A 14,954-nucleotide genomic window follows, 5' to 3' on the forward strand; every position below is an offset into this window, starting at 1 on the left:
ATAAATCTTTCAAATCAACAAATTTTAACATTAGACAAAAATGACCAGAGTAAACACAAATGCAGGTTTTAATTAAGTGATGATTACATGTATATAAGAAAAAAAGGCTAACCAATCCTACCTGTTCATTTGTAAAAAGTAATTGCCCCCCATAGTTACTATATCAACCAACTAACAAAATTTAATTGATAATCAAGTTCAATTTCACTAGACATACTTACGCATGATTACTGCCAGTCATGTTGAATCTAAACATCAATTGAATAGAACCTGTCTTGCAATGTGAAGAATGCTAAAAGGTCTCAATAAGGCAGCACATGATGCCACAATACAAGAAAAATAAGAACAGATGAGAAATCTGGAAAGGGTTACAAAGCCATTTCTAAGACAATGGGACTCCGGTGAACCACGGTGAGAGCTACATTGAAACAGTGGTGAACCTTCCCAGGAGCGGACACCCTAACAAAATTCCTCCAAGAGCGCAATTAGCCTAGACTAAGATGTATAGAACCATAGGTCTCGCTTGCCTCAGATAAGGTCAGTGTTCATGATTCTACAATAAGAAGGTCCAACAATGCCTTTCAGGAGAGAGTGAATTTTGAATTGCCACTGGTGACCAAAAAGAACACAAATTCCTGTCTCACATTTCCAAAAAAACATCTTGATGACCCCCAAGACTTAGGATGATATTCTTTGAACCGATGAGTCAAAAGTGGAACTTTTTGGAAGACATACGTCCCATTACATCTGGCGTAAAGCTACTATTCCACAATAAGACATCATTCCACAATCAGTGGCGTCGGCGGGGGGATAAAGGGGGCCATGGCCCCCCTACAGCATGCTGTGCCCTTCCATGTGCCCCAGAATTGAAACGCTGTCTTTTTTGTCCAGCCACCGCGAGGAAGCACTGATTGACACAGAGGAGAGAGGAACCGAGCGGTCACTCAGGAATAGGTTTTCAGCAACTGCGAGGCGCCCCTCACTCTGCTCTGCCTCTGTCTTCAGTATCTTTGTTGCAGTGACAGCATTTCATGCTGAGCGCTGGAATATCATGTCATATACCGGCGCTCAGCAGCTCCCACCGCGGCAGAGCAGCAAGACAGAGGCCTCGTGCTCCCACCGCAGGACTTTTACAAGGTAAGTGAACTACAAAGGGGGGAAAGGAAGAGGGTAGATAGTGAGAAGGGGGGAGAGGGGTAGATAGTGAGAGGGGGGTAGATAGTGAGAAGGGGGAGAAGGGGTAGGTAATGAGAGGGGGTATATGGTGAGAAAAGGGGGAACGGGGTAGATAGTGAGAAAAGGGGGAGAGGGGGTAGATGGTGAGAAAAGGGGGGACAAAGTGAGAAAGGAGGGTATTAAGAATATCTAAATAAAGGGTGAGAATCAGTGAGATACTGAATTAATTAATGTGTGGATGCATTATGTGAATAAGTGAGAGAATAAAAGTGAGTGACTGTAAAAGTGTTTGTGTGTATCATAGATGTATAATTGATTTGTGGAAAGGCAAAGATGGCACAAGCAGGGTTTTAAGCCTTGGGGAATCAAGAAGGCAAAGGCAGGGTGTTTATATAAAAGTGAGTGACTGTAAAAGTGTTTGTGTGTATCATAGATGTATAATTGATTTGTGGAAAGGCAAAGATGGCACAAGCAGGGTTTTAAGCCTTGGGGAATCAAGAAGGCAAAGGCAGGGTGTTTATGGGACGAAGATGGCACAGGGCGGGCTGTTTGAGGACAAAGTTGACTAATGCTGGGCTGTTTTGGGACAAAGATGGCATGTCTTATGTGTGTAATTTGGATGCTGGTCAGGTTCTATGTTGGCCAGGGCTGGCCTTTGGGGTGTACAACCTGTGATCTATGCCTGTAATTTAGGTGGATTAATCTATACCTTTAATGCTGAGTTTTTATGTGAATTCCAGTTGATCTATACCTGTAAAGCTGGGTTTTTGTGTTTTTTCTGTTGATCTATACCTGCAATGTTATGTTTCCCTACATTATTTATGTATACCTGCAAATAGAGTTTTTATGTCTTATTCAGTTGATCTATACATGCATGTGCTGTTTACATGTGTTGTGTATTTGATCTATACCTGAACTACAGGGAGTAAGTAAAAAAGAGGTGCGGCTTAGTGAATGAGGGGACAAAGGGACTCTGGGGATGATTACGGGGGAGAGGACCTCTCAATGTTACGGTAGGGTCAGAAAGAAGGTAGACTGCACTGACTCTCAGTCTTCCCCTAATCTACTGTCAGTGTGGCAAATATTTTTTTGGTGTGTTAGTAGAGGGAATGATTGCATGCTAGGGAGCGTGGGGCGGGGCCCAAGGAAAAGCTTTCCAGGGGTCCAATTTTCTCAATATAAAATATATTGGCAACAGGGTCTAATATTTATATATATATATTGACAGCAGGGTCTAATATTAATATACATTGGCAGCAGGGGGTAATATATATATATATATTTATTGACAGCAGGGTCTAATATTAGTATATATTGGAAGCAGGGTGTGGTGCCAATTGAACTCTACCTGTATCACATGTTGTGTTATATTTTCATTTAGATTTATTTGGTTTAACACCACACAAGGTCTAATATATATATATATATATATATATATATATATATATATATATATATATATATATATATTGGCAGCAGGGTCTAATATTAATATATATTGGCAGTAGGGTCTAATATTAAAGAATGAAAACTAACTGCCAGTTCAGCTGTTATTTTGAAATCATACTGCAATCACGGTCTTTACTTTGAAGTACATATTATGTAGTTAAAAATGCATATCTTATGTGTATATATATATATATATATATATATATATACATTGTATATGTAGCGTTTTATATTTGCCCCTTACTTAGGTCCCTGTCCCATGTGCCCCCCTAAATATGAAAGCTGGAGATGCCATTGAAGAACATCACAGCAACAGTGAGACATGCTTTAGGGGCCTGCTTTAGGGGACTTGGACCTTGAATTCTGCTCTCTACCAGAAAATCCTGAAGGAAAATGTCCAGCTATCAGCTTGTGACCTAAAGCTGTCGAGTTGTCCTAAAGTGCAATTGGGTTATGTAGCAGGACAATGGACTGAAACACACAAGCAAGTCCACCTCAGAATGGCTCAAAAGAGACATAATGAACATCATTGAAACTAATGGGTTTGCACATAAATGTACATCTTTAGTCCTTAATTAGTCAGGCACATACTTTTAAACTAGCTGGGGGGATCAGGTGCCAACCAAAAGCCTCTTGTACATTAGAGAAAAGTAACTTTTGAGTAGATTCCAGAGATTTGACCTCAGAGTGCTGCTACATACATGGCAGCACTTTAGGTTAGCAGCACTACAACGCAGTAGTTTGAGCCTTAAATCTTGGAAGTACAAAAATCTAAGAAAAAACTGTCCGAATTGTGGAATTCATTGGCAGGAAGGAACTAAAATACAGGAAGGAGGCGAAGTGTGTCTTGTATTGAATGTTTACCTGTTTTGTCTTACATATCATGGAAAAAAGTCACTCTGTGCATATCCTGCCACATGCATATGCTCCTGGAGCAGGTGTTCCAGGGGCTGTATTGATGTGACACTTGTGAGCAAGTTTCCTGCCTAGAATATAAGATTTAAATTTACGGATTACCAAGCAGGCACCGGCTGAGAGAGGAGATAGAATGGAGGCAGTATCTAGGGCACAAAGCCGCAAAGGGCTAATATGTCTAAGTAGACTTGTACTGGCGAAGCTCCACTCAGCATGTTTGCCAGTTTGCGTGACGATGCTGGGAGATCGCTTCTCATCTGGCATTGCTGCAGCATGCTCATTTTCCTTGCAGGATGAGTTGCCAGATTTAAGTGGAAATAAGTGGTGGTAGGGGATTTAATTATAGAGAAGGCAGTCCCAGAAGTTTCAAATATTTTGCTTCTGTATATACCAATATATAAACAATGGCTGTAGGTTTACAAATGAACACAAAAAATACAAATTAATTAATACAAAAACATTCTCAAGACAAAATGATGTCTACTAATTAAAGTTAAGATAGGTAAAGCTCTGGGGTGAGATGGTATACATCTTTAGGTACTTAGCCAATAAAGTAGCTAGCCCATTATTTTTGAGTTTTGCATGGCATGGTGCCAAAAGATTGGTATAAAATAGAAGTGATACCCATATTAAAAAAAGGATAATAAAAAACAGGCAAGTACAGACATGTGGACTTAACATCTATGGAGAATACTTAGTAAAGAATAATATTCAGGAACACATTTATCAGTAGGCCCAACAAGGTTTTATGATGGGTAGATCATGTCTAATTTAATTGCATTTTACAAAGAGGTGAGTAAAATATTGATCATGGAGTTTCAGCGGATATCATTTATTTAGATTTTGCTAAAACATTTGATACACTATCACATAAAAGTTTACAAACTGAGTACCTCAGGGTTCTGCCCTAGGTCCAAGTCAGTTTGTCTTTACAAATGATCTTATAGTGGCCATCAGTGATTACAGATCGTCAAATTAGTGGGCTGCAGGAGATAAGATTTACTTTGGACAAAATTAATGCTTTCTAAAAAACAGATCCTTAGTTCCTACATATAATAAAGTTAGGCTATAGGCAAGAGCTTGAGTCACTACACTTCTGTTTTCTGGTCACAATAATTTTGGTGTGAGCAAGTGCTAGTTCCTCCATCTGTATTGCCTCAAACACCTCAGAGAACTGCAGGAGACCTACATAACACCTACAGATTTCGTAAACAGATACTTTCCAAGATGGAGACTATAAAATGTATTCTTGAGATTTGTATTAACCCGTGTTTTGGATCTGATGGATGGTGTTCCAGTCTAACAGAGGAACCAGAGATTTATTTGGATAGTTGTGGCCTCTGACAACTCCAGCCAGCATCTTCAATTCAAGGCCTTGCCATTCAGACTTCCCTTAGTCCCTACTTCTGAATGTTGGTGGTCACTATTATTCATTACCTCGATCATTGATTTGTAGTGGCAGGATCTTCACATCGCCTTCTGGAACACCTTCAAATAATATCATGAAACTTACAGGAGTGAACCAAGCAAATTAATCTCTGCATCTTTCATAGTTGGCTTGACTTCTGGGTCTTCTTTTAGATTTAAATTGACAGGTTTTCCTGGCCAGAAGGTAGGATTTCTTGAAAAGACACAGAGTGACATTCTAGATCACTATGTCTTTTCTAGGCCTGATGTCTTCCTAAAAGCATGCAGTACCCTGTGCTCTAGACCTTTACAGAATTACTAGATGTCACTCTGAGACAAGTCACACTCTCAATGAACTGGTATCTGGTTTCAGATCATCTCTTCCTTCTTTGAGTGAGTGTGTGACAGCCACCACAGACACAAGTTTCTTGTGGAAAATTATTGTTTTCAAAATGTTCTGCCTTCCATCCCTGGAATAACTGGAGTGTGGTAAAACACTGAAGTCTCAAGCTCCAGAACACTGCAGCCCATGTCCAATCCAACAACCTCACTGGCGTAGCATATCTTGCTGCAGATTTTCTAAGATGACACCCAGTCACTAGTTACTAGAGAAACAACCTCTGCATTCAGACAAGTGCCAATTTCTTTGCAAGAATTGGAAATTCTGTGAGAGATCTACTGTCAGAGTTATCAAGAAAATCAAAGCAGACAAAGCCTCCATGGTTTTGATTTGTCTGCATGGTCGCAATAGGTTTGGTTATTTTAACCTGGAAAGCTGTCCACCAGACCTCTTCCTCTCATGAAGCATCTTCTTTTTCAAGGCCAAATTGTTCACCCGAATGCATAAGTACTTCACCTGAAGGGTGGCTTGAAGGTGGGGAGCAGACTGCTTTTTTTCCTGGTGTTATTGAGGCTTTTGCTTAGTAGTAGAAAATCACTGCCTTCAGCTGACCAAGTTTCGTCTCCTACTAATTCGTTCACTAGCTTCCATCCAGATTTTTGTTGGGAAGGATTTAATAATGAGCTGTTACTTTAAAGGTCCCAAGCCGTTTCAGAGGTCATGGTTGAAGAAAGGCTAGTGCATTGCCTTAACCCATTTTAAGGCAGTAGCCCGGTTGTCTGTCCTCAATTATAAATTCTTTGCCGTCCTCAAGATGCAGCTTTTGGTTGTAAAATGATGTAGCTGTGGTTACTAATACCTGGCGCTTGATGTAACCACAGCTAAAACATGAAATTTGACATCTGTGATGTATAATTTTTGCTCACATATTTATACATAGATGTTGAAATTTATTGCACCACATAACTGCAGTATACTAAAATATAATCATTCAGTAAATATTGACTCAAATACAACAAAAGCTGAACAAGAAGAAAAGAAAAATAACTTAAACAAGCAATCTATTTCGCATACTTTGGAGGAGGTGTTCTGCTGGCAGCAAAGATCAACAATTATTTGTTGTATTCGTCATTGGAATTAAGCTGGTTGACCAGATCATTTCTTATCTGCTTTTAAATGCTCTCTCTCTCTCTCTACAGCCAAAGGGAATAAGCATTGCTTTCTGGTAGTGAACAAAAGCTCTTCTGAAAATAGCTGCAACTCCCTCCAGCCGGACTGGATCCTGGTTACATAACGTCTGTCAGCAACAGAGGCCCATTGTGCTGCTGTCACTGGACTCATTGTCTGGGATCTAGCGCCTCTCTGCTTATTGTTCTCAATCCTTTGTCTGATAGATTCCTTTGTTAATATTTGTATGGAGTTGCTCTCCTTTCTCTCTTTGTTGCTGCTCCCTCTTTGTTTACCTCTCCCTTGTATTTTCCCTCCTTTCATGGTTTAACCCCTTTTGCACTAGATTGATCTGGGAAAAACTACTCTTACAAATGCATTAGATTGCAACAGGATATTTATATGTTGATTCTTTCAGTTCTCTCTCATTCATTTGAAGATGCAACTATATTGGCCTTGCAAGGAATCTTCTAAAACAAACTAAATAATAAAATTAACTTAAATTAACTGCTTTTCTGAAAAGCCCCATTCCCCTTAAAATTATCTGAAATGTGAAGTTGCAAATACATATTTTGCACACAAAGTCCATACAGGCAACAGTATACAAACATATAGCAAGGGATTTAAAGTTTTTGAATGTGAGGGGGACACCTGTGATATAACTATTACTGATACTTGCATATTAGCAGAGATCAGAATTTTTGCGCTGCATGATGTCTGGCCTCTCAAAACAGGTCAGCTTCCACCATGTTGGCTCTTTAGTTTCATCTATAATTTAAGTCTTGCATGTCCAGTTAAATATATGAGAACGCTACACTGCAAAACAAGTCTACCAACCAGCTCGGGCACTAATCAGCAGCCGCACTGCTGCTGAGTGGGGTGGATGGGAGGATATAGTATAGGTGGATGGCAGCCCAGGTCCACTTTGTCAGCTTACATATGCCACATATGGTTGGCACCAAAAGGGTAAGCACATCTGAAGCACAAACACACCATACTGATGACCTTGTTCCTTGTATACTGAAGTCCACAAGGAGGAGTACTCGTTCTCCATAGAAAGGTCAACTGAACTGGCCCTACATTACCTGCCTGTGATCATTGGTGTTTGTACTTCATTGACTGGTGGAAGCATTGGGCTCAAGACAAAGTCTCACACTGTATCTCTGCAGACCAGCAGAAGCAGATCTGCGCCAACAAAAGAACTATCTGCATAGTTACTGTGGGTACTGGTAAGCAAGCAACTAAGTGATGGCTTTCACAAAAACTTGAGACACTAATGGTCACACCACAATGTAAAGGTGCTTGGGTATTTTCTATATTCATCCTATTTTGATGCAACCAAGTACTTTCATACTTTTTTTGTTGGCAGTGGTTGTAACAATTTAAGTTTGATTGGTTTCCAGAGACAAAGATAGTTTGGTTTCTAAAGTGTAGTTAAACAGTATTGTTATGACCAGGGCTTTAGAGAAGCTTTTTTGTCACTTGAGTCACTTACCTATAAGTTAACTATAAGTTCTGCATAATGCAATACATAAGCCAAACTCAGTGAGTAAACTATGTATTATAATGGATGATCAAAATCATCCACCAGTAAAAGCTCACAGAGGTTGGCTCTTTGTAACAGCCAACAGAATCCACCAGGCTGACAGAATCATGCTTTCAGCTCCACGATGTGTAACCTTATGAAAAGCCATATCTACTGAGCTTATGCTGCAGGAAGCCTTTAAATGTCCCCCAAATAACGTGTAGTTAAAACAGCTAGATTTCTTCAGTCTCCTTACTGAATATTGCATTACAAAGGGCTATCTGAGCTTTATAATGGAAAGTTTGTATTGCATAAATAAACCCCTTTGTATTACTGCAGCACTCCCCTATCCTCATTGAAATATAACATTAGAAATGTCCTGCCACAAATTCATGTAAGTGTAATCACAAAATCTCTATTTTTTTTTTAGAGCCTTCTTTCCACTATGCAGACAGGGAAGATGCTGGGTTGGCTTATTTTCTTATACAGTGTTCTAGCAAATGCTCTATTCCCAAGCCCCTCCTTCACAGGCTGAACCACACTAAAGCCTGGCAAGCCAGAATGATCCTATCTCATTTCCTAAACCTCCTTATGTCCACCCCCCCAACAGCTGTTAAGGAACAATAACCCATTCTCCAGTACCCCACACTCGTGGGAATACAATAACAGTGTGGCAATATCAGCAAAGAGTTTTGAAGGCCTTTTTTTAGTTTAATGGACATGGGTTAAAAGGCAAGAATAACTAGACTGAGCAAACTCAGCTTTACAAAGTATGAGATGGTTAATAAAGAACCCAAAACATTAGAGTGCTATATTAACAAACCATATGCTCTGGGCTTAAGCAACACCAAAAGCAAAGATGCATACTTACATTTAATACTCCTTGACTAATGCCTCATAATAGATCATTTTCTTTGCAGCAGCAAGTCAAATTGACGGCAAATCGTGCCTACTGTAAAATCTCTGCTAGAATACGCAGGTGTTACTTTACAGTCAATTTTACAGGAAAAGTGCTTCTGTAGTATGCAGTCACCATATTAGATCATTGGTTGATGATCTGTGACCCAAAGAGCCAACCATTGAACAGACACTGCTTAGGGTAAAAACTGTTTATATATAAATATGTCACAAATCACTTGGGACAAGTACAGACCACTGACATTGATCGATGAATCTGATCAATTAGTGATAGAGGATATATTAGTAATTTTTTTTTTCTTAACCTTTTGACCTGGGACAGGCGTCACCGATGGGAAGGGCTGATACAGAGGCGTGATCATGCAACGTGGGGGAGGGGTCAGTGCTGGTCCCCACACACTTGGAGGCCAAAGGTGACAGATTTCATCCCTAAAGCTGCCTGAGAATAAGGCTGTACAATCGATCTCATGGGAGTCAGCTTGCAGTATATTTAAACAATTTTAAACAGGTAAAGTACACAGCGCCTATTTTCAGGAGTCATGAAAAAGGAGTAAAGTGTATATTATATCCAATATTTTATGGTAAGCGCAATAGGACAGCTTTTTAAAGTTTCCATCAACCTCCAACATGTAATGAAAACACATCTCTCCAAACATGTATTTCAGAAAGTTCCATATTTCTATGATATAATGGGCCCTGATATATATTTCTAGGAGTCCAGTCTAGAAATTCACACCTTTATTCTCACACTTCCATCAGACTCCCTACAGCTGGGTAAACTTAATACAAAAACAATTTAGTTAATTAAGCATTTTTCCAATTAGTAATAGTATTCCCAGCATTTCTACCCAACCCAGCAGTGCATTACATCGTTGTTTGGACAGCAGCAAAGGGTTTGCACGGCTACTCCTCTACACAGCAATATTGATGTTAAAAGGATCTGCAGTCAACCCCAGTTAATGACAAACTGTTTAACACACTCACTCAGGAAACAGCAGTATTTCAAAATATTTATCAAAAACAACCATGACATTTAAATAGCCAAGTATACAAGTGTCTGGCATCACACATCAGTAGAGCAGTACAAATAACTTCTGTCTTGGATTACATTGACGGGAATGAATACTTAATAAGGGAAAAAAAATGTAAAAAAAAAAAAGTTCAATTTTTTTCACTGATGCTACCAAAAAAACGTCAAACGGCTCTTCTTAATTCATGACGCTCTGCAGCAGAGTGATGTTGTCTCCTTTTAACATAATGCGGCCTAGGGAAGGATAACAAAGTAATCAGCACAATTCTTGAACACAAGCAATACAGAACCTAAGCGGGTATAAACATTGAATGAATCTGCATGAGTTGTAGTTTAAATGCACCAGCTTTGTTATGCTATATGAAGAGCTAAACTCGTAATAATGAGATGGCTGTGCATAAAGCATAGTTTAATCGGTGAGGTGACTATAAAACAAAGTTGTCCACATTTAGGGTGTGCTCCGTTGCATATGAAAAGAATCACAAATGCCATCCAACAACCTTTTTAAAATGGTAATATTTCATCTTATAATGGAGTCACTCATTTAGAATGTGACAAAATATACAAAAAATTAGGGCTGAAACAACTAATCGTTTTCAACGTATTTCATTATCGATTAGTTGAATAGATTTTATCGATTATAAGATGAGGGTTTTTCTGAGCAAATACACTAAGATCCAGATTCCCCACAGCGCTGCAGGGGACCCGGATCCTTCCCTCTGGCTGCCAGACGGAAGGATCCGGGTCCCCTTCAGCGCTGCAGAGGATATTCCTATCTGGTAGCCGGTGGGTGTCTGCGCGATGAGCACAGCCAACCTCCACTACTGCCCTTCACTTCCACTGGGGCTTCTATGATGGAGCACTGGTGGCACAGGACTTTCTGGTGCTCAGTCATAGAAGCTTTAGCGGAGATTCACCGGCTGCCCCCACTAGACACAAGGGAGTATGGGAGGGGGGGCATAAGGCATATCAGGGGCATTGTGGCTTATAGGGAGGTATAAGGAATATATAGGGGCAGAGTGGCATTTAGGAAGGTATAAGGCATATCTGGGGATATAAGGCATATCAGTATAAGGCATATCTGGGGGAGCAGAGTGGCATATAAGGGGGTCGAGTTACATAAGGTATAAGGCGTATCAGGGGCTATTAGATTATATGTCTAATATCAGGGCACAGTGGCATATCTGAGGGGCAGGGTGACAAGCCTAGGGTCAGAAGTGCATAACTAGGGGGGGCAATTTGGCAAATAAAAGGAAACAACAAGAAATGCATTCTTGTACCTGTAAAATATAGCTTTTATTATGCCCGTAAGGGAATTAGGGAAATACCATTGTGAGAGATAAAAGGGTTAATGACACGTTATTGTGATAAATGCTTTTAACACCCAGTTTGTTCATTACATTATTTTAAATAAATGAAAAATGTGCATATTGTTTTTTTATCCGATTAATCGAAAACATAATCAACTAATCGATTATGAAAATCATTAGTTGCAGCCCTACAAAAAATAAAAATAGGCAGCCAGGGCCGGCATAGGGGTGTGCGACCGCACAGGGCGCCATGGTAGCAGGGGCGCCTGCCCGGGACCTAACTTAAAACATCGGGGGGTTTTTTGTCTTTGTTTTTTTAAAACTTTATTTAACATCATTCATGGGCACCGGGGCAGAGCGAGAAGACTGATGCCTCCCGCTCCCACCGCAGGACTCCGGCAACAAGGTAAGTGAGGGGGGGGGTGTAGTTTGAAGGGGCAGAGGGGGGGGGGGGTGTAGTTTGAAGGGGCAAAGGGGGGGGGGGGTGTAGTTTGAAGGGGCAGAGGGGAGGGGTAGTTTGAAGGGGCAGAGGGGAGGGGTAGTGACGGGGGGGTGCCAGAGGAGTAGTCCGCACAGGGCGCCACAACGCCTAAGGTCGGCTCTGTAGGCAGCAATCTGTGGAAGAACATTACATTTCAATAAAACAAAACAGGGACACTATACACAACACGTGATCATACAAGCAATCTCTTAAAAAGCAGCAGAAAAGATGGATAGGCCCTGTGGTGTACTTTATATGCTCATATTTTCAAAAAAACTACAGTGGAAGGGGTAGCTGCTTTGCATATGCCAATACAGGGACGATTGCAAAAATACTGCACATTGTATTAATGCTGCAATTCTCTAAGTGCTCTCTGAACCCTTTAGGCACCCAGAACAGAGCACATTTTAGCCAACCTAGGGACAGGAGTTTGTAAAGTTAAACTCCTGTCCCCAGGTGGGCTTCTGCAAACCCAAAATTTACCCCACTGTCTTGATAAAACATCAAGTTTCTGTTAAGATACCCGCAAAAAGTTAAACTCTCCTGAACCTCAGCAAAAATCCTAGGTATACTCTGACTTTTTTTGTGACCTTGGGTTGAAGATGAACCCAGTGATGAATTTTCTCTCCTAAGACTGTGTGCAAGGTTACTTATAGAATTATATATATATTTTTATTTTTCAGGTTTGGCAAGCAGCATATTCATGTGATGACACAAATATACTGCTAATATATGATATATGGTCTTCAAAGCACAGTCTTTACCACGTTAGCAGGAACAGAAAAACATAAGAACCTCAGTGATGAAACTATCTTAACAAGTATCTTCTGCTTTTGAAGCCTATAAGGCGACCATGGTATCTCCATCAAAACTAAATTACTTAAAAAATGCCAAATGGGAAAAAAGGCAAAAAAAAGTTAATCATTAGGTTATGAAGCATCTTAAAAATGATTAAAAATAATGTTTGTGGCGCTATTTTTATTTAGTTCAGGGGTATGTATGATGTCAACATCTGATCCTTTCATAGCAGCAACTACTGGATAATATGTTGTAACAGATCAACTGACAGCTTGCAGGATCTTTATTTTTTAAACTTGTTACGAATGCAACAAGCGGATATATTCAAGCGGCGGTTCCGTGTAATTAGTTTCAACTGTGCATCAAGCATTCGATAAAGAAACCCCAACACTTAAATCACATTTCGTAAAAAGAAAAAAAAAACACAGAAATGTTTCTCTGCAAGTGTTTGAACAGTAGATTAAGCAAAAATCAATGAGTGTTTTTTTTCATGATTATGAGGGACCATTAAGGAGCACTGATGCTTTCAAATGAATTACCCACCAAGTGGCTTGCGATTCTTTGTTTTCAAATGAACCTCCTCTGCATCATCCAACACTAAATTCATGTACTCGTCAAATCCCTGAACACAGGAAAAAAATTGCAGGAAAAAAAGCAGGTTAGGGCTGCCAAAGGTAAGGGGACCCTGGCACAGATTCAGTTAAATGTTTTCTGTTTTAGGAGGTAGGATTAGAGAGATGCATCTGTTTTTTTAAAACAGCTGTACATTCACTTTTTGAATGCAGTATTTAAAAAATAAATTAGAAATGGGTGGCGTTGAACAAGCTAAGCTAGGACTGAGCCCCTGGAGAGACAGAAACCAAATCTGAATCAGTTAAGACAAGGCAACACCTTACAAAAATGTAAGTTTGTAAATAAGCCTGGCTCTTTGGGCTATGTATAGAAAAGGGTTAAATGTGTTTAGATTTTTTTTTTTTTTTTTTTTTTTTTAACAGCAGAGTACTTACAATGATGCATCCTTCTATACGCATGTTCACCTGTTCATAGAGCCACACTTGGATTCGTGATCTCTGAAATAATTAAAATACATAATGTAACCATGAACACAAAATCACAGAAGATAAAATGAAAAGAAAAATAGATACTTACATTCTGCAGATATCTGAAAATCAGGTTCTGATGTTGAAGGGTTAAGCATAAACAAGCAAAAAGCAGGGTTATGTTATAAAGTGTTGCAAGTTGGACACAATGCCTAAAACTGCGCCTGGGGAGCAAGATGCATTAAAAGAACCAGACAATGTTTAAGATATGATACTAGGATACTAGCACTCGAGATGCGGCTGTTAAGGGTCAGGTTAGAGCAGCAAACGCCCAATGTCTAAAGAGAGGACATTCTGCGTTTTACAGCATGATTACGTGCCTTTCCATTCACAGATCTACTTTCTAGCACCCAGTCAAAAGAATATCGAGCCCATCGGTAATTTTTACACATGTGGCCCCAAAAGAACCTGTAATAACTGATCCCAAAAACTCAATTACAAAGGCCGAGCCTCAACAGATTTACTTTATAAACTTGTCAAGAAAGGAACTCTTGGAAAACCAATAAACACCTACACCGGAAAAACTATAAACACGCGGCGTAAACATACGATTCATAACGTCATAATCCTACAAAATTATCACAAAAATATTCGATAAAGGCAGCAACACACACGTGCACAGGTCAGCAAAACGGAAACCGCGGAGAACCATAGATGCTACGACCACCGGCTCTCTATTTCTATGTACCGCAACTATATCTTAATACAACAACAACATAAAAAGGATACGATGGGCTGTACCATCACTTTTTGGACTTTTGGGCCCTGTCCACGGTACGCCATGTTTTCCGCGTTGTGAATGAACAAATTACCGGAACAGGAAACTTCAGGAACGCACGGGCTGTCGGGATATTGGAGGACTAGAGATTAGCGGGATGTATTGAGGCAACTGCGGCCATGTTTGAGGAAGGCAGATTGCCCAATCCCATTAGACCGTATGGGGTTATTTTGACGAAGCATAATAAAAAGACAGTGGTAAACTACAGGTACGAAGCCGTAGCGATTACACTTTTACCGTCCGAATAACTGGCGTTAAGAGAACATTGATGGATCATTTAACTCATTCAGGACTGAGGTTTTCACATTTTACCATATGTTTATTAAATCATGATTTCCATGTGTGCTGTACCCACAGACGTTATCTATTGTTCTGTGGAGAACACTTAGGTGCTTTTTAAAAAAAAAATCATATAAATACATAAAACCTAATAATTGATCATCCTTTTTTTATTTTATTTTTTAATATTTTGCAATATCACTTAGGATTTCTTTTACACAGTCGGTACCACTGATAAACAATAATTAAATTTATGTTCCGCAACATTCCCTGATTACAAT

General features: G+C 39.8%; 1 protein-coding gene across 1 annotated transcript; it reads right to left on the reverse strand.

Annotated features, from left to right (window-relative positions):
- Positions 1 to 10,105: 10,105 nt before the first annotated feature.
- On the reverse strand, positions 10,106 to 14,419 carry LOC149287909 (small nuclear ribonucleoprotein E). Its single transcript, XM_089492327.1, has 5 exons — positions 14,346 to 14,419; positions 13,666 to 13,692; positions 13,524 to 13,586; positions 13,060 to 13,138; positions 10,106 to 10,161 (listed from the first exon to the last, which is right to left on the reverse strand). Exons 1-5 carry the CDS (start codon positions 14,397 to 14,399, stop codon positions 10,106 to 10,108), a joined length of 279 nt encoding a protein of 92 aa, XP_089348453.1. The 5' UTR covers positions 14,400 to 14,419.
- Between the last annotated feature and the right edge of the window lie 535 nt (positions 14,420 to 14,954).

This window comes from Sceloporus occidentalis, unplaced genomic scaffold, assembly GCF_023333645.1.
Source record: "Sceloporus occidentalis isolate IW3139 unplaced genomic scaffold, rSceOcc1.0.p SCAF_55, whole genome shotgun sequence".
In the NCBI taxonomy this organism is placed as follows: Eukaryota; Metazoa; Chordata; class Lepidosauria; order Squamata; family Phrynosomatidae; genus Sceloporus; species Sceloporus occidentalis.

Bases quoted from the DNA above. Each gene is read 5' to 3' on its own strand.
- LOC149287909 (XM_089492327.1), bottom strand. From the start codon at position 14,399: ATGGCGTACCGTGGACAGGGCCCAAAAGTCCAAAAAGTGATGGTACAG. The intron at 13,693-14,345 runs GTATCCTTTTTA...CTTCAACATCAG, and splicing joins AAGTGATGGTACAGCCCATC to AACCTGATTTTCAGATATCT. The intron at 10,162-13,059 runs GTGGGTAATTCA...ATCCTTCCCTAG, and splicing joins AAAGAATCGCAAGCCACTTG to GCCGCATTATGTTAAAAGGA.